This window comes from Felis catus, chromosome C2 (genome assembly GCF_018350175.1).
Source record: "Felis catus isolate Fca126 chromosome C2, F.catus_Fca126_mat1.0, whole genome shotgun sequence".
Lineage (NCBI taxonomy): Eukaryota > Metazoa > Chordata > Mammalia > Carnivora > Felidae > Felis > Felis catus.
In genome coordinates this window covers 91,015,826-91,041,102 of record NC_058376.1, presented here as the reverse complement: position 1 = coordinate 91,041,102, position 25,277 = coordinate 91,015,826, and the positions used below count along the sequence as shown (strand labels likewise).

Genomic DNA, 25,277 nt, shown 5'->3' with positions numbered 1-25,277 from the left:
AAACAGAATGAAGGATAAAAATATTTTTTTAAATATGAAATTTATTGTCAAATTGGTTTCCATACAACACCCAGTGCTCATCCCAACAGGTGTCCGAGGATAAAAATCTTATAATCATCTCAACAGATGCAGAAAAAAAATATAGGGCAAAATTCAACATCCTGTCATTATAAAAACTTTCATTATATTATGTATGTAAGGAATACATTAACATAATAAAGGCAAGTTCACAGCTAACATCATACTTAACAATGAAGAGGTAAAAGTCTTTACTTTAAAATTAGGAAAAAGACAAAGATTCTCAATCTCTCCACTTTTCTTTAATACATTACTGGAAGTCCTAGTCAGAACAATTAGGCATACATATATACATTACTTGTTTATATTGGAAAGGAAGAAGTAAAATTCTGTTTACACATGACATGATTGTATATACAGAAAACCTTAAAGCTTCCACAAAAAACATTAGTACTAATAAATTCAGTTAAAGTTGCAGGATACAAAATCAATATAAAAAATCAGTTGCATTTCTACACACTAGTGACAAACTATATGAAACGGAAATTAAGAAAAAATATTATTTATAATAGCACTAAAAATAATAAAATACTTAGGAATAAACTTAACCAAGGAAGTAAAAGACATATATACTGAAAACTATAAGACATTGGTGAAAAAAATGTAAAAAAGACACAAATAAAATGGAAGAGTATCTCATGTTCTTAGATTAGAAGAATTAATATTGTTAAAATGAACATACTACCCAAAGTAATCTACAGATTCATTGCAATCCCTATCAAAATTCCAGTGGCATTTTCCACAGAAAAAGAACAACCCTAAAACTTACATGGAACCATAAAAGCCACTGAGTAGCCAAAGCTATCTTGAGAAAGAAGAACAAATCCGGACACATCACATTTCTTGATTTAAATCTATAATAATCAGGGGCGCCTGGGTGGCGCAGTCGGTTAAGCGTCCGACTTCAGCAAGGTCACGATCTCGCGGTCCGTGAGTTCGAGCCCCGCCTCAGGCTCTGGGCTGATGGCTCAGAGCCTGGAGCCTGTTTCTGATTCTGTGTCTCCCTCTCTCTCTGCCCCTCCCCCGTTCATGCTCTGTCTCTCTCTGTCCCCAAAAAAATAAATAAATGTTGAAAGAAAAAATTTTAAATCTATAATAATCAAAATATTACAGTATGGCCTAAAGGCTGATCATAAAAAGTGATCTGTTTATCAGCAATGACCAATGGGCACCTGGTTGGCTCCATCTGTTAAAGCATCTGACTCTTGATTTGGGCTCAGGTCATGATCTCACTGTTTGTGAGTTCCAGCCCCATATCCAGCTTCACAGTGACAGTGCTGAACCTGCCTGGGATCCTCTTTCTCCCTCTCTTCACCCCTATCCCACTCGTGGGTGCACGTGCACTCTCTCAAAAATAAATACATAAACTTTGAAAAAAATGACAAATGAAACAGATCCAATGACCAAAAATAGACCAATGCAACAGGATAGAGTCCCCAGAAATAAATCCATACATATATGTCAATTAATTTTTGACAAAGAAGCCAGAATAGAAAATGGGGAAAGAATAGTTTCTTCAATAAACAGTGTTGAAAAATTGGAATTCAGATGCAAAAGAATTAAATTGAACCCCTATATCTCACCATTCACAAAAATTAATTTGAAACAGATTGAAATCTTAAATATAAAATTGAAACTGCAACACTCCCAGAAGAAAACAAACAAAGGGAATATTTCTTGATGTCGGTCCTAGCAACTTTTTTTTGATATGACAACAAAAGCATAGGCAACAAAGCAAAACTAAACAAGTGAGACTACATCAAACTAAAAAGCTTCTGCACAGCAAAGGAAACAACAAAATGAGAAAAGCCTGTGGAACGAGAGAAAATATTTACACAACATATATTTGATAAGGGGTTCATATTTTATTTATCCCCACCCCTGGTAAAAAACCTTTATCACAGATCCTGACCAGTAATTAATTTTTGCCTTACCTTGGGGTACAGGACTTAGTGCAGTCTTGGCTCAACATCAGTCTGACTCTTGGTGGAGCCATCTCCCCCAGCAGCCTTTCCTATTCATGATAGGAAGTAAATGACAGTGGGAGCCTGGGTGGCTCAGTCCGTTAGGCATCCGACTTCTGCTCAGATCACGATCTTGCAGCTCATGAGTTTGAGCCCTGTGTCCGGCCTTGTGCTGACAGCTCAGAGCCTGGAGCTTGCTTCAGATTCTGTGTTTCCCTCTCTCTCTGCCCCTCCCCTGCTTGCACTCTCTCTCTCTCTCTCTCAAAAATAAATAAACATTAAAAAAAATAAAAATAAAGTGAATGACAGTGAGGAATTTATACAATTCAGTAGCAAAAAATCACAAACAGTCCAATTTAAAAATGGACAAAGGTTCTGAATAGACATTTTTCCAAAAAATATATACAAATGACCAACAGATACATGAAGGTGCTCAACATCATTAATCATCAGGGTATACAAAACAAAACCTCAATGAGATACCACCATACATCTATTAGAATGTCTGTTATAAACAAAACAAAACAAAACAAAACAAAACAAAAAAAATACTGATGAAGATGTGAAGAAAATATAACCTTTGTACACTATTGGTGAGAATGTAAACTGGTACAGACATTATGGAAAACAGTATGGAGTTTCCTCAAAAAATTAAAACTAGAAAACCATATGATCCAGCAATCCACTTCTGGGTATATATCCAAAGGAAATGATATCAGTATCTAGAAGAGATATTTGCACTCATGTTCATTGCAGCATTATTTACAATAGCCAAAGTACAAAAATAACCTAAGTGCTCATGTATGGATGAATGTATAAAGAAAATGTGGGATCAATGTGCAGTACAATATTATTCAACCATAAAAATGAGATTATGGCTTTGTGACAATAGAGATACCTCACAGAGGGTAAGTGCAATAAGACAGAGACTGAGAAATGCAGATACTGAGTCATATCTTTTATGTTTGTAATCTAAAAAGCCAACAAACAAACTCATAGTAAGAGTATAATCATAGCTGCCAGGGCACTGGGGGTGGCGGAAAGGAAGATGTGTTGGTCAAGGGAATACAAGCTTTCAGTTATAAGATGCATAATTTCTGAGGACCTACTGTACAGCATGGTGAGTATTGTTAATACTGCATTATGTACTTCAAATTTGCTAAGAGAGGACATCCTAAATATTTCAACACACAGAAGTGCCTGGGTGGCTCAGTTGGTTGGGTTGAGTGTCTGACTTCGACTCAGGTCATGATCTCATGGTTCCTCAGTTTGAGACCCACGTCGGGCTCTCTGCTATCAGCACAAAGCCTGCTTCAGATCCTGTCTCCCTCTCTCTCTGCCACTCCTTTCTTTCTCTCTCAAAAATAAATAAACATAAAAGAAATTTTAAAAATTTCAACATACAACACATACAGACATAAGGTAAATACTGAGGTGATGGATGTGGTAATTTGTGATAATTTCATAACATACATGTATATCAAATCATATTGTACACTTTAAATATATACAATCTAATTTGCCAACTATACAAAAACCTCTCCTGCCAAACACACACACACACACACACACACACACACACACACACACACACACACACAAAACAGAAAGCCCACCAATCTTTTTCAGAAGAAAAAGTGAAATTCTTTTAATCGACTCTTTCATAAAATGTACATGGCATTGATAATTGGTCAAACTGCATATTAAGAAAAAATAGAAATAACCTTAGAAAGCAATTGGGAAATTATTTATTATTTCATCTTCATGTATAGGCCGCCTTTTAGCTATGTCAGCACACCTACTTTTTTGTCTCTAGTAATGCTTTTCTATATTATATGTATTTTTTTCTGATGTGTGTATTTTTTATTCCTTTTTCAGATGTCTTTCATTTGGGGATTATTGAATAAATAGAGTCCTAAAAGAATCAAATATGTGTGAGAAAAATAATGTGATGGGAAAAAATAAAACAGTATCCACTTTAGTATCCATTTAAGTAATGTTTTGGATAGCAATAAAATTCTTATAAGAAGATATATTTTTGTCAAAAAATAAACTGGTCCCTTTGTATCCCAGCCCTAAACAAAACTTTATTGTATTATTATTTTTAAATTTCCCATTTCTGATTTTGTTCTAGGTTCTGCTCATACGTGTGTGTACGTGTGTTTGCGCATGCATGTGTAATCTATTTTTACAGATTTTGTCTGGCTTTTAGGATGTCATAAGGAAAAATAGTGTCATTGGATTACAGAATAGAAAAGGAATAAATATATAGACTACAGCAAGCACATGCAAAAATTAATTTCATATTGATTTGATAATCTGTGGTTGGTTTTAGCATGATATACCAGTTTTATTGCATATCATTGCGCTCACAGTATTAGGTAATTTGGCATGTAATTTGTATCAAAAGTGTTCTCTCTTGCTTGGAATGACCAACAAACCCTGTGCCAACCCATGAAAGATTACCCTTTGCTAAGAAAGAGAAAAGGGATGGGAGTCAATGCTCACAGAGGAAGAACCGCGTTCGCCTCAAGCTTATTCTCATTTATTGCAGTGTCAGACCAGTCACAAATCTCAGTTGACTTGTTGTGTACAGAGGGCATACATTTCAGGCATGCAAAAACAAAGGGTACATGACAATCACAAGAGAATAATCAAATCAGAGATATACAGCGAAGGTCTATGTGTCCTATTGTTGAGCTAAACTTTGTATACAATGTATAGATAATGGAGTTCCCCTGGGACTGCAGAAAGGCCTGGGAGGGAGGCCCAGGAGCATTCCCCAGTCTGGGTGGTTTACACAGGCCTCCTGCATTCCAAGAGAGCCAGGCCCCTCCCAAGTGGAACTTCAGCCCACCAGAAATCTCCCTGTTACATTTTAGCTAGCCAGGCATCCTCAGTAATAACTCCAACAGTCTCCAGATCATTTTAAATAGCAATAGCTATATATTAATCACATAACTCTATATGGAATCATATTAATTGCAATACAAAACTGTCTTCACCAGCATGACTCCTAGTCTTGGAACTGAGTTGTAAATGGATTATATGTTGATGTCCACAGAAAGATCAGAACTAATAAAAGAACTAGTTGGCATTAATCACCCTTTTCCCTGGATTCCCATAGTGCTTTATTTGTTCTTAATTTAAGAACTTAATTCATTCTGCTTTGATTTAGTGTAATTTCTCTGCAAGCTCATCACCTTTCCCAGACTGTGAGTTTCTTGTATAGTGTCCTGTCTAGTTCATCTTTCATATCCTACATCTGTTAATAATTGTTCATATATTAAATGGTCATAACTCAAGAGATAATTTTTTTCCTTTATTTAGAGTGTGATTTTTAAATTTCTTTCAGAAATTTGGTACAACTGTATAAAAGTGAAGATGACACAGAAATTTCAAAGAAGATTAAGAGTCACTGGACTTCCCTGGGCCTAGAAGATGTACAGTTTGTAAATTACTCTGTGTTGCTTAATCTGCCAGGCCCTTCTGCCAGCTCTGTGTCTCTGAGCAGCAGTGGCCAATGCTTTCATCCTAATGGCCAGCCTTGCAGCGAAGAAGCCAGAAAACACAGCGGCCAAGATCTGCTTTACTCATATGCAGCCTATTCTGCCAAAGGAACTCTCGAGGTAGTATGACCATTTGTCTCTGTCATTTATAGTGAAACGGAATTAGAAAACAACAGCTTTCATCTAAATTGAACTCACTGGCAAGATGTAACATAAAAAAGTAACCATTAAATGTTCTCAGTGTAGAGGTGCCAGGGAAGGGGAAGGAAGATTTGGATCGCTTGACCTTCTTCTTGTCATATTTCGAAAGTGAAAACATGTTAGAAGAATTTAATTCAAAAGTGTTGAATGTGTGACTGAGTCATTCAAATTTTGTTTAGCTGGTATAGGACAAGTTCATTTTATTCTTTGGTTTTTGAAGAGGCACATGTTAATGGATTGATATGGACAGAAAGAATAGAAATGAAAGCAGTTGTGTTTGAGATCGTGTACACACACAAGAAATGAGGTGGAAAATCGATATGATTATTCACAGATCCAAGATTTGAGATACAGCACTTCTGCTTTCTTGATGGAGAGCACAGGAGATAAGGAGCCAGATGTGGATTATTGCTTTACTTTTTCTGGCTTAGCCAGTTCTTTGGCATGGCAGTCAAGTGCTTGGCTTGTAGAGCCTCATGGACTAGTTTCAGATCTCATTTCCCACAGTACTTACGGTGACTTAACCATGTAGGGCTGAGTTCCCTCATCTCTGTAATGGAGATAATAATAGTTGCACGTTTATAAGGTTGTTGTGAAAATTAAATTAGCTAATATATGTAAATCTTGGAGGACAGAGCCTAGCCCACAGTAAGGACAATATATCACTTAGATGCAATATATATTTGGTTATGTCTCCTTTATATAGGCAAATTTTCTGTCTCCATGTAAAAATACCATGCGCTTAATAAGCACATTTTGTTTCTTTTATAAACCTTTAGATTGCCTCATTTAAAACAAATGAAACAATACTATGATTCTGGCACAGATTTTTAAGAATCTACCTTGTTAACTCTGATTAATGTATTAAATATTTAAATCATTTGAAGTAACTATATAGATACATTCTTATTGTTGGTTTTTTTTTTCTTTTCATTTTTGGGGAGGGTGGAGAGTGTCCATTTACTGGTGGTTCCATATTGTCTGCGGTCTGTTATGTCATTCTCTGACTTTTAGCAGAAGTACCACATATATAACCACTACCTTGGAAAGCCTTATCATTCATTAAAAGTTAATATAATATTAATTTCTGCAGGATTTCTAGTGTATGACTCATGTCATTGTATTTGATTAATATATACTATTTCTGGTAGGCAACGATGGAAACTTCCCTGTGTGTCAATGAAAAGAAAGGGAGACCTGCCAGCACTCTTTTGTTGGTTCAGAAGTTCTGGTCTCAAGTCAAGATGCTTAAGTTACCTACCCTACATACTTTCTCCCAGACTCTCAAACCTTCATTAGCCCCTCACATTTCCACCTCCCTCTTTATTTCAGTTGATTCATCTCCTAGCCTTAAAAAAAAAAGTGTCCAAAACACAGAACAACAAAACCCCATAAGCTAGTGTGGGTCCTTGGAATCACCCTCATCAATTTGCTTTTCAATTTATTTATTATTCCATAACTTAGGTGATATGGAAAAGCATGAACGTGTAATTTGTGTCCCTGTTTCCTCAGCATGGGCATCTAATAATCTGCCGGGCCCACTGGGTTAGTTTTTTATGTTCCCACGTAGCCACATCTCTGAGAGTTCTACACATTTATCTTATCAGTTATAAATGTTTAAATTTTCCTTGTTCCATATTAAAGAAACCAAGGTCTACTATAGAATTGTGGAACTGCTTAAATGTCCATGAAGACATATGTCACTTTGGGATTATCTACCATTTATAAAATGCTATAAAAAATACCATTTTAAAAAAAGAAGTATGGAGAAAGATTTAAAGAAGCTATTAAAAGGGAAAAATAAACTTAGCTATCATGTGGAAATATACTCTACATTTGAAATAAGGCCTAAATCAAAGGGAGTAGTGTTAGAGGAACTGAAATGCAATTATGGATAAAACAAACACCTTGTATTTGAAGAAATTAACCATGCAAATTAGATGAAGGAAGACACTAATGATAACTATTTTTAGAATTATATTAATAATTCGAATCCATTATACTAACTACATAATAATTTAAATATTTATATCAATAAATTTATTGATGTTGATTTTTTTAAAACTCAAACTATATTAGTATTATGATTTTCAAATGCAAAGCAGTTTCTAGGTGACTTTTATATGCATATAGAATATTTGCATATATTTTATATATATGTTTTAGACAAGTGTATTATTGAAACTCACATATTCTAATTAATAGGATGTGGGTGATTTTCTGTATCTCTTCAGACCATTCCCTAATTAAAATCAAGCTTGAGAGGTTGCTGCTGCTGACCCACTTTTTGATTTTGAGTACACTGGGTTTGCATGAATTTCTATCAGGCTGAGCCATTAACCACTTGTTAAATTATTCTAGTGTGAGTGCCAGCAAAGCTCCCCACTACTTTTGCTGTTGACAAGGTTATTTGTAGAAGAGGAGTGCCCCTTTTCTTTGAAGAGCTGTCATGTCCATTCATCATATGACCGTTTTGTCTAAGCTTCCAATTTTTGCTTTCTGGTAACAGTCTAAACAGCATTTGTGATATCTGAGATCTACTTCAAAAACCTACTTAGTGCCAGCATGATGGATGGTGTACTTTGCAACTTCTTTGTAATTCATTGTGCACTAGAAAGGTGACATTGTTTACCCCATCATAATGACAGGTGGGTCAGTAAAGGGGTCCTAAGGAGAGTTGTCCTGTCAGATGCAAAATACATATTAAAATGGATACATAAATAATTTAGCATGAGTGAGGTTAGCTTCAGGGAGTAAACAGTGATTCATATTTTTATTAAAAGATAAATATCAACTATAATGTCATCATACTACCAAAGACATTGGTAGTGAATGCTGACAATGTCTAGTCAGTTTTATAAATAGAATGTATGGCTTTATGTAATCCCTGTGCAATTATTTCTTTTGTCCTTTGTGAAACCCACATAGCCGCAGAAAAGCAAAGGAAACAATTAATATTTAATATAGGTTGGTGAGATTGGAGTCTACTGTGTTTATATTTTTGAACAGAGGATTTGTTTTCATTTTAATACAGTTTATGGATTTGGGAATTTTCTTCCTGTTAAGTATTATTTTGTGTCTGGAAGTAAAAACAAATAATGCAATTTTATGGAGAAACTTATTTTCAACAACTCATTAACTGTGTGCATAAGATAGATTGTCATCAACACATTTATCACTACCCCATTCCTCAGAGAGCCCAGAGTAGCATGCTTCCTTACTGGGTGTACAACTGTGGGTTGGTCACTTTAGCTCTCTAAGCCTCAGTGTTCTCATCCATATAAGGGGAATGGTATAGTACCTCCATTGGCTGTGGTGGGAAAGAAATTATATAAACCATGTAGGGCACACAGAGTGCACTTAGAATGCACTCTGTAAAAAAAAAGAAAGAAAGAAAGAAAGAAAGAAAGAAAGCACTCTGTTAGCTATTGTTATTATATGGTATAAAATAAATACATTTAAATGGGAAAAATTAAAATATCAGAACTATATATCATGATTTGAAACTTTTATGATATTGTCTGAATGTTATCTTCTAGGTTTCTGTTTAATATGACAAATATTAACAGGAAAATGCCTTGTTAATTATGAATAAATAATAAAATATAATATCTGATCACATTTTTAATTTAAAACTAACAGCTCAAAGAATCTAGGAGTAAATATTTTACTTTAAATTCATAATGACAAATCATGTTAACTTGGGTCTGAAGAGCATTGCTTATTCTCATTTTGTAAAATATCAAGCCATAGTTTAACAAATGATATCTAAACTCTGTATCAGGGGCACCTGGTGGCTCAGTCTCTTAAGCACGTAACTTCGGCTCAGGGCTGGAACTCATGGTTCCTTAGGCGGAGCCCCACATCAGGCTCTCTGCTGTCAGCTCCCAGCCTGCTTTGGATCCTCTGTCCCCCTCTTTCTCTGCCCCTCCCAGGCTCATGCTCGCTCTCACTCACTCTCACTCTCGCTCTTGGTCTCTCAAAAATAAATAAACATTAAAAAATATGTACCTTACATATAAAATTTACCTCACTTCAGTGGGTGCTGCAAATCAGTTTTTTTCAGAACTAGAAAGATCTGCGGAAAAGTTGATCCTTAGGTTTATGTATTATTTCAATATGCTAATCTAATTGATTTAAAATGTTTTTTAATGCTTTTTTTTTTTTTTAGAGAGAGAGAGAGAGAGAGAGAGAGAGAGAGAGAGAGAGAGAGAGAGCACGCACACACGCAGGAGGGTGGTAGGGCCAGTGAGAGGAAGACACAGAATTGGAAGTCGGCTCCAGGCTCTGAGTTGTCAGCACAGAGCCCAACATGGGGCTCAAACTCACAAACCATGAGATCATGACCTGAGTCTAAGTTGGATGCTTAACTGACTGAGCGACCCAGGTGCCCCTAAACTAATTGATTTTAAAAGCAGCAGAATTCTGTCCAATTACTTTCATGGCCTCCAGGAAGAATTCTCTTGAAAGAATTTGCAACTCCTTCAATATCCTTACCTTAATAAGTTGAGTATCATTTATTAAATAAAGTGCCCTATGATTATTAATTTGTTTTTCCTTATATTTTAATTTGATAGTGAAAGATTAGGTGACTAATAGAGCGTTTAGCCATCTGGGTTTGAGTAATATAACAGGCAACATTCAACATTCAGCAAATACTTACTGCGTACCTCTTAGGTGCCAGTCACAGGGGACAAAAGTGATAAATAAGAAGGCTCTAGACAATGTCCACATGCAACTGGCAGTCTAATAGGAGAAACTGTCAGGAAAGTAGTTACAAACTGCATGCCTCAATACTGCTATGAGGCTATGAGCACTAGCAAAACATTTAAATATTCTACACTCCAGTTTCCTCATCTATAAAATGGGCAGAAACACTCCCAGATATGAGTGTTCTGAAGATAGACTGAACACCATTTATACGAGCTCTGTAGTAAAGTGTCTAGCACTGAGGACATAAATAGTTAGATACTGATTTTCTTTTTCCCCCGTATCTTGTCATAACAGTCCTGTCCACATCAATCTTTCTCCCAATCCTCCCTTTCTTTCTCCCAATCCTCCCTTTCTTTCTCCCTCTCTGTCTCAAAGGCCTTATGTTCAATTTCCAACTTTTTTTTAATGTTTATTTATTTTTGAGAGAGAGGTGCAAGGGGCAGAGAGAGAGAGAGGGAGGCACAGAATCTAAAGCAGACTCCAGGCTCTGAGCTGTCAGCACCGAGCCTAACGTGGGCACAAACCCACAAACCATGATGTCGTGACCTGAGCTGAAGTCGGACGCTTAACAGACTGAGCCACCCAGGTGCCCCCAATTTCTAACTTTCTGTTAGCTGGGATTTCCTGTGATGTCCTCTTACCGTCATCTCTCTCTTACTATTATGCACCTCTTACCTTCCTCTGCTTCTTAGCTCTACGTTGCCAAGACCTGGGCACAAGCTTCAACCCATACCTCTAATGCATACCCATTTCTGTTTTCAACCACCTAGGAAAGCCCTGAGTAACATACTGTTCTACACTTAAAAGGCCAAGTACAAGTGCCCCAGTGGTGTGCCAGAATGGTTCATGTCAGCTTGTTCCTGCTAGTGGAAGTCAGTTCTGTGCATTTCTCCTAATTCTGGTCTAATATTTAAACCACAGAAAATGTTTAAATGCTACACATCAGGGATCTTCACCCCCATACCCACCCCACCACCCTCCTTTTCCACTCCTGCTGAGATCCCTTTTATGAGCATACAACTTCCCTGCACTCAGTACTCAGCAAGAAACAGTTTTGCCAATTATAGCATGGCCACAATATTTGGGCAGGGAACATATGCCATTGGGTAAACAGTGCACTCAAATTCCACTTCAAACCCCTTACACATTCCATCCAGAGCCACAGAGATCACTCAAAAGTCAATAACAATATTTTAAGGGGCAGAGAACTTCCTTCTGATTTCTGTTTGAAAGAGGAATTTCCTTAGTCAGATGAAGTTCACCTTTCACATAGAGCTGATGGAAGATCCAGAGGTAAATTCTTTTCAAGAAATTTCCTCAAATTATGTCAGATGTAAACCCTTCTGGGGTAATTGCTGCAACGTATCAACTGACCTTCCATCCACTTTCTGAACCAACTGACACTGGTCCACCAGCTTCCTTCATTGATAAATTTCCTGAAATCCCATCCTAATCTGATCTCTACCCCTATAAGAAAATCCTAACAGAACTGTGCCTAACTCTGGTTAAATTTCTGTATTACAAGAGTTTTAACTTAATTTTTTTCATCTTTTAGGTGGGTGTGCATATATTAGATTATAAAACATTTTGCAAATTTTTAAAACAATTACTGTGTGTCAAGACAATTAACTGCGCTGGTTTATCTTTGTTATTTCTGCCATAAAAATGTGGTCATCATGTCAATAAGTCTTACATTCAGTATATCATTGTAGCAGATATTTTTTTTCCAGCAAATTTATATATTACATGCAAAAAAAGTGATAAAAATGAATCTTTTACACCAAAGACCACAAAACTGTGTGTATGTCTTAGTCTTAGTGCTGGATTCATTTGGGGTGTACTAGTTTAGCACACTAGCTGGTATCCCTTCTGATTGGCTAGGAGCTCATTTTAACTGATTAGTACTTGTGTTCTAGTTATTAAAGATTTTAAATAACTAAATATTATTTAAAAAGTTATTTAATATTAATCATTGTTTAACATTACAATATTAAATACTTTATATAGTTTCCTACTTGTGCCAACCCCTAATTGGTCTTGATCAGCTAGAAGACCATCTTGAGGAATTTGAGAAGGTGATGTCCGATTAGTGATGTCCGCCACAGGATTGGGAGGAAGCAGTATTGCTTTTCATGCTTCAGTACAGTGTGGTTTTCATAAAGATGTGCATGATGGAAAGCCATTGAGTGAACTTGAAAAGGAAGTACTAATAAAATTCTAGGAATGTCTGAAATCTGAAGTCTTCATAAATATTAACATAATAACCCTTTCTGGAAAAGACAGAGGTAAACATGGAAGCACATTTTGATTTTACAAGTTTGTAATAGACAAGCACTAATTTGAAGAGGATTCAAAGCTAGATTATATAAGATGGTAGTAAATTTCTGAAGTAAAACTTGTATTTAGGTGAATAATACTTGTGATGATACTGTACCTTGTCAGTATGAGAACTGCTTGGGTTTACCATTTCTGACTCTGAGTAGAAAATTACTGTTTTAGTCAAAGCAGCAATGCTTTTCAAACATTCTGTACATTCAGAATCAATTAGAAAAGAGTTGAGAGGATACAGAGTGATTGATTTGGTTGAAAATGTCAAGTCTGAAAAGTTTCAAAGCATACATCATGTCATAAGCATGAATAATTTTTGCTACCTCAAGTTAGAAGAGAAACAGGGCACTGGATTGTTCCCTAGTGTGGAGCACAGGCCACCTATAGGTGGATGGTCCCAGATATTTTTCTCTGACCTAGTTACTTTCCATGATTGTTCTGTTTATTTTATTTAGCTGACTATAGGACATGACAATTCTATTCATTGCTCTTAGTTATTCCCTTCTGTTGCTTCTGCTCAGGATATTTTCTCCATTTTTTTTTTTTTTTTTTTTTTTTTTTGCGTAGAGCCGTAAAATCACCGATGTAACAGAATATCAATTTTTAATGCTTTGATGTTTGTTATTGCTAATTATCTGCTATGATTCCTTCTAATCACATATCTTATTACAAAATATAATCGTATTTTAATATTAGTATTTATTTTTAAACTGTGCCACTTATTCTCTTAGCTGCTTCTATATGGCCCATCCCCCCTGCTGTCATTTCAATACTATAATATTTTAATAAAGTATAAAATGTTTGTTTTTGGTTTTTTGTTTTAGTTGTTGCTGCTTTTTTTTTAATGTTTATTTATATTTGAGAGAGAGAGAGAGAGAGAGAGAGAGACAGAGCGTGAGTGGGGGAGGGGCTAGAGAGAGAAGGAGACACAGAATCCAAAGCAGGCTCCAGGCTCCAAGCTGTCACCTTAGAGCCCGACGCGGGGCTCAGGCTCACGAACTGTGAGATCATGACCCGAGCTGAAGTCGGACGCTTAACCAACTGAGCCACCCAGTTTCCCCAGTTGTTGTTGCTGTTTTAAGTTCTTTGTTCTTAGTCAAAAATTAATGTATAGAATTTAAATAAAAATTAATGTGTAGACTTTTGTATATCTCTCCCTAGTTAAAAATTTTTAAAACAAAATGGAACTAGTTTCATTTTACTCTGTAACCTCTCCATTACCCCCTCCTATATGTCACGGAAGTCCTCAGTGGAAAAATTGGTGCACACGAATGAATAGTTCAACAAGTACATAGATTCTTGCTCATTTGATATTTTCCAAAGGGATTAGTCAGATGTAACTAAATCCTTGGTATTTGGACATAAATTAAACACTGTACCCCAACCGGTTGAGTGGATGATTTTCTAGTGTGACAGAATACATACAATAAGAAAAGGTTCATTGTGGCAACAAGAATGTGTGGAAAGAAGTGGCTTGACATTTTGTCATATCATTGTATATTGATTTGTGTCTCAGAAAATTCAGTTGCTTTCTTGCAACTGTGATTTTTCAGTTTGCTTAAAGGTAAATAGGAAAGACTGTTAGAAAGGACCTGATTCAGAGGCATCCTTTGAAGGCAATAGATACATTTTTATTATCACCTGTTAAACCATGAGAACACTGATTTCTGTAATTTTTGATTTTTAATGCATAAGTCAAAATAAATTGGCTCAAGGTGCATAAGCCAAAATAAATTGATATAATGATGCTGTGTTGAGGACTATTTTTGGGAAAAAAAGAAACAAAAGCCTCTTAATGTTAAAATGCTTGACTCTATTGATATGCTATTTAAAGAAAGATAATGAAAGAGCTCTTTGATTAAAATTGCCATTATTGAGGCAAGCTTTCACTATTTTCCAATGATATAAAATGTCTTTTACAGAAGTGGCATTTTTGTAACTGTCACACCTTTCTGGTATGTATACAAACAAAAAGTTCAAAGTCTAGCCTACACCCTCCCAGACCAGCATGCTTTTCCTCCAATCTCTACTAGATATGAAAAATATGTTCATTAATATAACCAAGAGAGGGATATCCCTGTTTTAATATGATATCAGTGAATCACACATAATTAGTAGGTAGCTTGAAATTTTGAAATGAATAATATGAATTCTCTCATTTTTCCAATGTGATTATTAATATTATGTGATCATTTATTTAATCAGGCTTTTAAAATAATAAATCAACAGTAATTTATATTATAATGGTATAAGCAAACTCAAAAATTGTATTAATAAGGCACTGATTGAATCACATTGTATAGAAATAAAATTATAACCCAAAGCCATTCTGACAGAAGTGTTAACAACTATATTTTCTTAGGAAATCCATTTGAAAATACAGCTTTACTTTTTAGAGATATTGTATGAACTGTAATCGTTTCAGTTTAAGACAGTTAACAGTGTATGGTGGACACCTGGATGAGGGCTGAGAAACGTGCATGATGGGCCCTTCGCTGAGGAAAAACAAAATCTTATCTATCTCTCTCTCTATCTCTCTATCTCTCTATCTCTCTATCTCTCTGCATGTATCTATCTACATATACCTATCTATCTACATATATATATGTAGTCCAGTGATGTCCTCAAGAGAGTCAGGTTCAAAGTAGAGAAGGCACATTTACTTGGGCAACAGGGAAATACAGTTCATCAGGTAGGTAACATTTGAAATGGGCTGTAATGTGTCAGTAAAGCTTTGAAGATGCAAATGAAAGGGCCAAGGGAATATTTCATGCAGGAAATGTTTCCTCTAACAGATCTGCTGGTATCTTGGTGGTATTCACATGTTCTTCTAAACACAGAATTGTTTCTTCACACGAGTGTTCTATGGAGGTCCTTCGCATAAAACTGGTAAAAGTAATTAGCTCCAGTTGAGAAGAGTGGGAATTTATAGGTCTGGATTCTCCCAACTCTGTTCTCATTGTTTGCCACCTTAATGCCTAATGTTAGCTCCTTAATGCCTCAGTGTATATATGCTGTAATTTGAAACAGCACATTTCATATAATTTTATCACTGGAAAGCATAACAACTACTATATTAATAATAAAAACTATTGAAACCAAACTGGAAAGGAATCATCTTGGCTCATAAGAATATGTGTTTGATAGAACCCTCAGTGTGGTACTTTTCAAGGAGAAGGAAAGGGGCAGCTATGTTAGAGAATTCCATTAGAATCTTAGAAAGGTATAAAATTTTAGCAGTAATTAAAGGGGATTCTTAAAAATAAGAAATATTGATATAGAATATAAGACAACTATATGGATGGGAGTGGGAAATATGACTGAAATTGTAGTTTGGGATCATGTTCTAAAATCCTTGAATGCCAGACTGGCACATATGGCTGGTTGTACAGGTTGTATCTTGCATAACCCAAGGAGTTGTCATTCACAACTGTATATGTGCACCACCTGAACAGCTGTACGTGATGGGCTTTGTTTAGTTTGAAAAGAATTGAAAGCCTTTACATTGTTCTCAAGTCGAAGAATGGTGTAATTGTTGTTGAGCTTTAAAGAAATTAATCTTGTAGTATTTTGTAAAATGATTCAAATTTCAGAAACATAAATATACAATATACCAAACTTGGTCATCCGCTAGGGGAATGAATTGGGTTTGTAACTTATCTAGAAGGGAGAGGGCAAGGTTCAAATGACTCTAAAACTTTTTCTCAAGTTACCAGAAGAATTGTACCCTGACAGAAAAATAGAAAGATCATGTTTGTGGTGATTAGGTCAAGGTAAGAGTGGAAATAGTTCTCCTTTGACTATTTCAAATTATTGTGAATGATTTTGTCACACTAAATGGACAGTTTGCTAGAATTCTTCCTACAAGACTTTTTTTGTCTTCTCTTTCAGGCTGAACTCATTGATGTGAGTTATGGAAATGCAGATGACTTAAAAAGGATACAAAAAATGAAAAATACAACGAATAAGATTGCACTCCTGAAATTAGGAAAATTGCCATTACTTTATAAGGTTGGTCCAATGGCTGTTGCTGGTGGGGTGAACATTTTATTTTGTTTTGTTGAAGTTACATGCCTCTGTGAGTAGAGAGAGAGACAGAGGCAGAGACAGAGAAAGAGGGAGAAGGAGAAGCACACAGAGTCAGAGAGTATCACAGGAAGATGACTTTCCAAAATAGAATATTTTAAATTAAAATCTTTGAGAAAAATAGTTGATGTCATTATTAATTACTTGAGACAGAAGATACTTTAAGCCAGGTATTGATGAGTTTGTGGGACCTTGATAAAACTGGCATACTCTTCACAATAATACTGATGTAGTAGAGTGCTAAAATTGAGAGCCAGAGTGTCCTCTTCCTAGGACATATGTGAAACTATTATCAAAACTGACTAATTACTATGTGCTTTGTGTTAGACAAGTATCTAGAAGATTTATACTCCTTAATGATTGATTTTGTCAACTGTATAACTTCACAGTTACTGACTATGCTCAAGAATTTAATTAAAATATAATATGCTAAGGAGAAATAGAATTTTGATTTATTTTATTTAAATAGAAGTTTATTAACACTTATCCAATAGATGCATTTACATAATTAAAGCAGCTCTATCTAAGTATCTCATAATGAACCACCACGATAGACAGCCAGTACTGCTCATTCTTATTTCATTTCCCTTTTCTATTTAAAAAGAATGGTCAGTGTAGTTGTGGCACCGGCACTCTCTGGTTGTGAAGATATATTGAGTTTCTCTTCATAAAACCCTTAAAGATTTTTGCTTCCTAGAGCCAAAAAAAGTTTCCAGAAATCTGTTTGTATACTCTGTAAGGAAACAAGAGAACAGGTGTGCTTCTTTGTCATTATCTTCTATGGATGCTCTTATACTTAAATCAATGCCTGATAGTAGATAATTGGCCAGATTTTAAAGTAGTCTTGAAAATACATTGTTTGATATATATATATATATATATATATATATATATATATATATGTGTGTGTGTGTGTGTGTGTGTGTGTGTGTGTGTGTGTGTGTGTATCAATGTGATACTAGTTTTTTAGCAATGTAATTTGTCAATATGTATTAAGTGACTTAATCATATTTTGATCCAATGATTCTGGTTTAATCAATATATTATAAAGGGGAAAAAACAGACAATAAAGATCATCAATGATGTGGCAGATTTTAGAAATGTTATATATGTCCAGTTTAGTATTGAAAATGATGCTACATTTGTATAGCTGAATACTGTATAATTACAAGGTAAAGAAGAATTTTGAACAGCATGCGAGTATCCTCTTAAGTCAAACAAGTTATAGAGAGGACATTTATAATAATTATAATAATAATTATATTATTGTTACATCTAAAGATAGCATGTTAGTAATATGGGATAAATACTTTTCTAAGTGTTGTTGTTGTTGTTTTTTAGTCTTCACAATAATCATGTTGTTGAGGTAGGGACCGTTATTATCTTCAATTTACAGGAGAGGTTACTGAGGTAGGAAAAGAATAAGCAACTGGCTCAAAGACAAACAGCTAGTTAGATGAAACAATAAGGATTTACATCCAAGCAGTTTCATGTCACATGATGAGTCTTTAATGTGTAAGTAAGTGTATGTGTGTTGTTAGAGTACTTTGGTAGATAGATATAGCTAACTAGCTAATCAAATGATAATATATATATATATATATATATATATATATATATATATATATATGAGTGGGTGTTTCAACATGACCTACCCAACACCAATGTGTCAAAGGAAAACATTAAAACCATGTCAGTCTATTGTTGAACCTCTTACATCTGTGGTATAAAAGGTTTGGAGGATGGTGGGGAAAGAAGATTTTATGAATAGAAATTTTGGAGAAATTTAAGTTCCATTGCAAGCCTAGTGATGAAGGCTTCAATGGAACCATGTGGAGGGCTTAATGTGTGTCCTCTGCAATATGGGGAACATGGTAGACTGGTGGCTGACTCACCTGAGAAACCTGTAAGTAAGAGATGAGTTTGACGCTCAGCATCTAATAAATGAGCAGGAAAGGAGTGTCTGTGTTGGGATTGGCCTGTGTCTCCAGACCTTGGAGCAGAAAAATATATGTCTTTATATATTTATGCGATATCAATATCTATCTCTATCTATAGATAGATATAGTTATATATACATGCATATATTTGCCTGGGACCTAGAAACGGTGACTATTATTGGCTCTTTAAAAAATAAATCAAAGTAGCTGCCTGTGTAGTCCATCTGGTCTGGAGAATGTGCTGATGTTTATAGCAACTGTTGAAAACGTAGAATAGAGCAGTAGAGAGGTAACAGAAATTCATATTGACCTAAAAACTACCCAAAGAGCAAAACTAATCTGAACTGGTATATTCTCTAATGAAATAGAATAGTATAAGGAATTACATATTTTTGTTAAGCTACTTGACTTTAGCCTGGTCAAATCTGAAGTTCTCTGGTCTGGGCTAAACTAGCAGGAGTGGATTATTTTCTCCTGGCAAGAAATGTTTTGCCTGCCCACACCCCCCAGCCCCCCGTGTTCTGATGTACCTTCTTTTGACCCAAAAAGGCTCACAGCTATCCAGTGTTATTTACTCCAGTCTGTAGGGACCAATTATATAAATTGGGTTAATGGAATTATGGATGATTTCTACTTCTTTATATTTTCCCATTGTTAGTAATATGGGCTAGATATTTTTCTAAGCTTTTTAAGTGTACTATCACATTAATCTTCATAATAATCATATTATTGAAGCAGGGACTCTTATTACCTTCGATTTATAGATAAGTATCATTAGTGCATGAGGAAAGAAAGAATACAGAGTAACTCCTTCCTCAACAACAGACCTGAGCTGGCAGAGAGCAAGAAGATGAAATTTTAAATCAAGGGTGGAGTTTTGATCATGATGTGAGACTATGTATTCTAATTATTTAAGACAAGTGACTCAAACTGATTATAAGACTTTTTAAATTACCAATTATCAGAAGAAGTCTTCATCTAGCAGTCTGGGGATCTTCTCTAGGTATGTTTTGAGTGGGCAATAGGAAACAGAGTAGCATTGCCTCTGGTATATAAATCCTGCTTGTTCAATATACCAGTGATCTATATGACTAAAATGCTGTTTGTGGTAGGGGCCAATTATATGAATTGAATTGGTGAAATTATGGATGATTTCTACTTCTTCATATTATCCTGAATTTCTAAATGTTCTATAGTGATTTTGTATATATTGTATAAGCAAAACAAGCAAAAAAAGCCTTTAAAAATTCAAGTTAGATAAAGCATTCACAAACTTTCCTAAGTATTTATAGGCCAAATATTCAAAATCCTCACCAGTAGATTATGAGTTAACACAGAGCAAGGTTTCTTTGTATTTGACTTCTCCAGAGAATATTTACATTATGAAACCATTGGCCATATCTACAAAGTAGTGAATTAGTGGTTTATCTAGAATGGGACACAATTATTAAGAGCCTGGTATATTTTCCCTGATCATTTTCCTTATAGGCCCATGAGTAGATTTAACAAGAGATCTATGCAGAATCCCCCTCCAGACAGAGCCTTACCACAAATTTAGCATTATCTTCCAGGCAGAAGACAGGGCATCCTTTCTTTAACTTTTTAAATTCCACTCCAGCCATCTCTGTTTTCTGTGGATTATCCCAGATATCTGAGGGAATCATTGATAGTACATTAATATACAGTCACCTAGTAAAGCAAAAGTAAGCATTGATTAGATAAAGTTGTGCAGCATGGTAACAGCTGAGCTTGCTTAACTGGTCCATCAAATATATTCTGGGACTGAAAGTGGGAAGTGTGTTAATAAGGTAATACAGCTGGGTTGAAAAAGGCAGAGAACCACTTGACTGTTTTGTGTATCACTACTGCTAATCATGATTCCAAATAAGCATCTGGACTGGGTACATGCAGCGGAATGAGTGAAGAGAAAAGTTAATCTGTTCTTACTTGTGTAGTAGTTACTAAATCAAGTTCAATAATAAATATGGGAGGGATTCTCTGCATCTGAGATAGAGCAAAAAGGGAACCTAATTGTGATGTTATCTCCTAAAAAATGAGTCGTAAAAGAAGCAGTGGCCAAGGAGATCTTATTAGTTTTATCATAAATACTATGTATGTGTTGATTTAGCCTCCGTGAAGGGTTTGATGAGAAAATCCCTATACAGTGTAGCAGAAAGTATGAAATGCAAACAGCTTTTAGATATATGCCTTGACATCCATATTTTATCACTGCAGGGAAGAGCAAACCCAGTTCTCCAGGTCTAGCCTGTGCTAGTTCCCTTAAGCTTAAACCTTAGAGAAAAGGCATTAGGTTTACTTTAGTTTTGTATTTTAGCAGTTTATTTTATAGGAAAGTGCTTTACTTCTTTACGCTTTAAGACAGAATATTATTTTATATGTCATAATGGATTCACTTAGATTTCTCTCAGTGACAATATGAAACATAGTAAAGCCCATCTGAAGACCCTCACATATTCCCAAATTGCTGAATAGCACTCTAGTATGAAATTTATTTTATAAATGCAATAAAAGCATTTGGATTTCTTTTTAGGGCCATTTTCACAAAAGCAATAATAAATTACTGTATACTGCATGACAACTAGAAATTGTATAAATCCTGCTGGAACATGGAGGCTGGGCCATTGTCTAGGTCTACACCAGGTATCAGCCTCCCGTCTTATAGGAGTCAAATGTGTATGCAGTGAAATTACAGGTAAATACATATACTTATGCCTTTTTTGCATGGTGAAATTACACATAAAAATCCACAAATGCCATTGCAGTTTTTTATAAATGGAGTAGCATAAACCACATTTCTAGTACTCACTGTTACACAGTATAATATCTGTTTTTAGGGGCTCGTAGGTTGCTCAGGCTGCTAAGCAACTGACTCTTGGTTTAGGCTCAGGTCATGATCTCATGATTGTGAGATGGAGCCCCGTGTCTGGCTACACACTGAGCTGTGGAGCCTGTTTGGAATTCCCTCTCTCCCTCTCTCCCTGCCCCCTTCCCCCTGCTCTCTCTCTTTCTCTTTCTATCTCAAAAATAAATAAACGCTAGGAGTGCCTGGGTGGCTCAGTGGGTTAAACATATGATTTTTGGCTTCAGCTTAGGTCATGATCTCTGTTTGTTAGATCGAGTTCCATGTTGGGCTCTGTGCTTGCAGTGCTGAGCTTGCTTGGGATTCTGTCCATCCCTCTCTGCTGCTCCCTAGGTTGCACACACATGTGCATGTGTGTGCGGGTGCATGTATGTGTGCTCTCTCTCTCTCAAAATAAATAAACTTAAATAAATAAACACATACATAAATAAATAAACTTTAAAAAAAGTCTCTTAAAAAAGATACCTGTTTTTAAATTTTCCTTGTTTACATTTTTATCCTTATCAGAGTTTTAACGATTCAGGAATCCAAATGATTTTGTAATTTCCTACAAGTGAATCATTTTCCTTTCTATTCATCCGATAAGATTTATATTTTAATATGAATTGTGCATTGTTTGGCCAAGTGTGAAACTTGACCAACTACCACTTAAGTTCCTAAGGCATCTTTACACAGACAGGTAGGCCCCTCAGAAGAGCCTGGAGGGAAATGAGAGGTAGGAAACAACTGTCAGGTGTTTATACTTTTGAGTAGAATGTTTCCCACAGATTAGGAATGAGGAGCATTATTTAAAGAAAAGTGAGCTTCATACTGTTTACTTACCCTATAAAATAATCAAATTTAAATTGTTGAGTTGGAGATTTAGAAAAATCTATAGATATTAGTGATTTACCAATCAATATTCAACAAATGGACAATTGGATGATCAATAAGAAATCTTCTAGTTTAGGTAAAGTAAATTCTGAGAAACACTATAGCTGAAAATAACTTCACATGAAGTATACGAATGCTTTTCAGATTTGCTGAACTATACTTTGTTCCATTTATTCCAGTATCCTTTTTTTTTTCTGATGACATTAATTCAATCCCTATGATAACTACATTTAAAAAGAAATCTTTTTCTTCTAGTTAATAATTAACAGCATTTACTTCAAGTGGTAGAAGTTTAAGTTGGTAAACCTAAAATTTAATTTCTTATTTCCTAAAATTAAAATATGCATTTAATTAATAGCATCAAAAATATGTGTTGCCTAGTACAATAATATAACAATGTAAAAGGATTCAATAGTTTCCAGAGATAAAATATTCATGGTATATCTTGTGTGCGTGTGGTGCACATCGGTACAATCTTATGTGTAATGTGGCAATAAGGCTGGAAAAATAGGAAAAAAGGGAAAACCCCCTTTTATTTTTAATTGTTTTAAATGTGTATTCATTTTTGAAAGAGAAAGAGACAGCATGAGCAGGAGAGGGGCAGAGACAGAGAGGGAAACACAGAATCCAAACAGGCTCCAAGCTCTGAGCTGTCAGCACAGAGCCTGACGCGGGGCTCGAACTCACAAACTGGGAGGTCATGACCTGAGCTGAAGTTGGACACTTAACTGACTGAGCCACCCAGGTGCCCCAAAAAAAACCCTCCTTCATTGAATTTTAATGCATTATAATTTTTTTCTGGTATTAATGATCCTAGCAGATCTATTTATGTGGCACTATATGAATATTTCAGATGAAAAAATATTTAAATCAGCATTGTTGCATGGTGTTTTCAGGTGTAGTTTTGTATATGGAAGCAAACCTGCTTTTTTCTTAAGATAATTTTTGAAAATATTTTAAGAAAATAAAAGCAAACACTATCTTGATACTTACAAAGGGTATACTTGCTCACTGACTGATTTAATGAGGCACTTCAACCCAGTTCTCAGAAGTAATTACAAAAGAACAGTGCTGCATATTTTGTGATTATAAGACCCTAGAGCTGCTCTGTTGAGCACAGAAAACATGGTCAGGACTAGAACACAAAATCAGAAAACAATGGTTTAATGCATTTAAAAGCTAAATCTACTGGGTTTTTTTGTTTTTGTTTTTGTTTTTTTAAGCAGAACGCTTTCCATTTTCCACTGATTGATTTTAGTTATTTTTCTAAATAACTTAGACTAAATATTACCGTATCTACAAAAGTTAAGTAGTTTTTGTTGGAATACAACTTCAATCATAAGTTATAATGAAAACACTTCGGAGTGTGTCATTATTCTGCCATTTAGCAATCAGACTTTAAGAAAGCGAGTTTAAAACAAGAATAACTGGGCCGCTTGGGAGGCTCAGTCAGTTAAGCATCTCACTTTGGCTCAGGTCATGATCTCATGGTTCACGAGTTTGAGCCCCATGTGGGGCTCTGTGCTGACAGCTCAGAGCCTGGACCCTACTTTGGATTCTGTCTCCCCCTCTCACTGCCCCTCCCCTGCTCGTGCTCAGTCTCTCTCTTTCTTTCTCAAAAATAAATAACATTAAGAAAACAAAAAAATAAATAAAAGAAGAATAATTAATCGAATGCTTCAGATCCTAATATTCTAATTCCTAATATTAAAGTATTTTTAGTGGCTTAAAACCAAATGAGTGTGGACACCTGGGTGGCTCAGTCGGTTAAATGTCCTGACTCTTGATTTTGGCTCAGGTCACGATCTTATGGTTCCTGGGATGGAGCCCAGCAGTTGCAGTAGGCCTCTGCACTGAGAGCAGGGAGCCTGCTTAGGATTCTCTATCTCCTGGCTCTCTGCCCCTCCTCACCTCATGCTTTCTCACTCTCACTCTCAAAATAAATAAACATTAAAAAAATAACTAAAAAAATAACTAAAAAAAATAACTAAAATATCTACAAATCTTCAAAGTCTGTAGTGAATGAATCCCAAAATTTAGAAATCATGTCTGTAATTTACCTATGTGATAATATAATTTAATTAAATTTACTGATCATTTGAATATTAAAAAATCATAACAAGTGACATCACGTATTAGATTTTTGCGTATATCTTGTTGTTATATGGTCAACAGAAATAATACCCATGTATTCACTCACGTTTGGCACCACAAGGTAGAAATCATGTTGTTTCTTGTAACTAAAGGTTATGGCATAAATTAAGAAAAGCAAGAAATAAAGAATGGGAAAAACAGAAGTCATGGACAAGGAGGGAGTGAGGGAAAAATCAAGGAAAAAAACAACTGATTTCTTCTAGTTCATTCCCTAAAGTTACGCATGTTTCAGAAATACTTTCTTTATATATAACGTATTACTCAAAAATCTGCAAGAGTAAGCTTTAGATATATTTTAACTTTTGGCAATTATTTGGACTCACCAATATAGATGTCTATTATGGCAATAACATGACTTTGTGGTAATCCTGAGCTACTTTTTAAACATTCCAGTTTTTCCTTCTCCTCCTGTGTATGGTTGACAACTTTTTTTTCTCCTGCTAGAGATAGGTGTCCTTCTCTTTCCTATCTGCCCTATTCGTTCCATGTTCAATAGGCGAATCATTTTATTTGTTATTTTTATTTTTTTTTTTACAATTTAAATGTTTAT

The 25,277-nt window shown here is 35.3% G+C and overlaps 1 protein-coding gene across 14 annotated transcripts in view; it reads left to right on the top strand.

Annotated features, from left to right (window-relative positions):
- NAALADL2 (N-acetylated alpha-linked acidic dipeptidase like 2) overlaps positions 1–25,277 on the top strand; it is a 1,340,454-nt gene that overhangs the window by 780,058 nt on the left and 535,119 nt on the right. For all 14 annotated transcript variants that reach the window (XM_023260390.2, XM_023260391.2, XM_045036390.1 and 11 more), the window contains 2 exons: positions 5,398–5,671; positions 16,685–16,804. In XM_023260390.2, the coding sequence (XP_023116158.1) occupies positions 5,398–5,671; positions 16,685–16,804 (394 nt within the window). The remainder of the gene's footprint in view (positions 1–5,397; positions 5,672–16,684; positions 16,805–25,277) is intronic.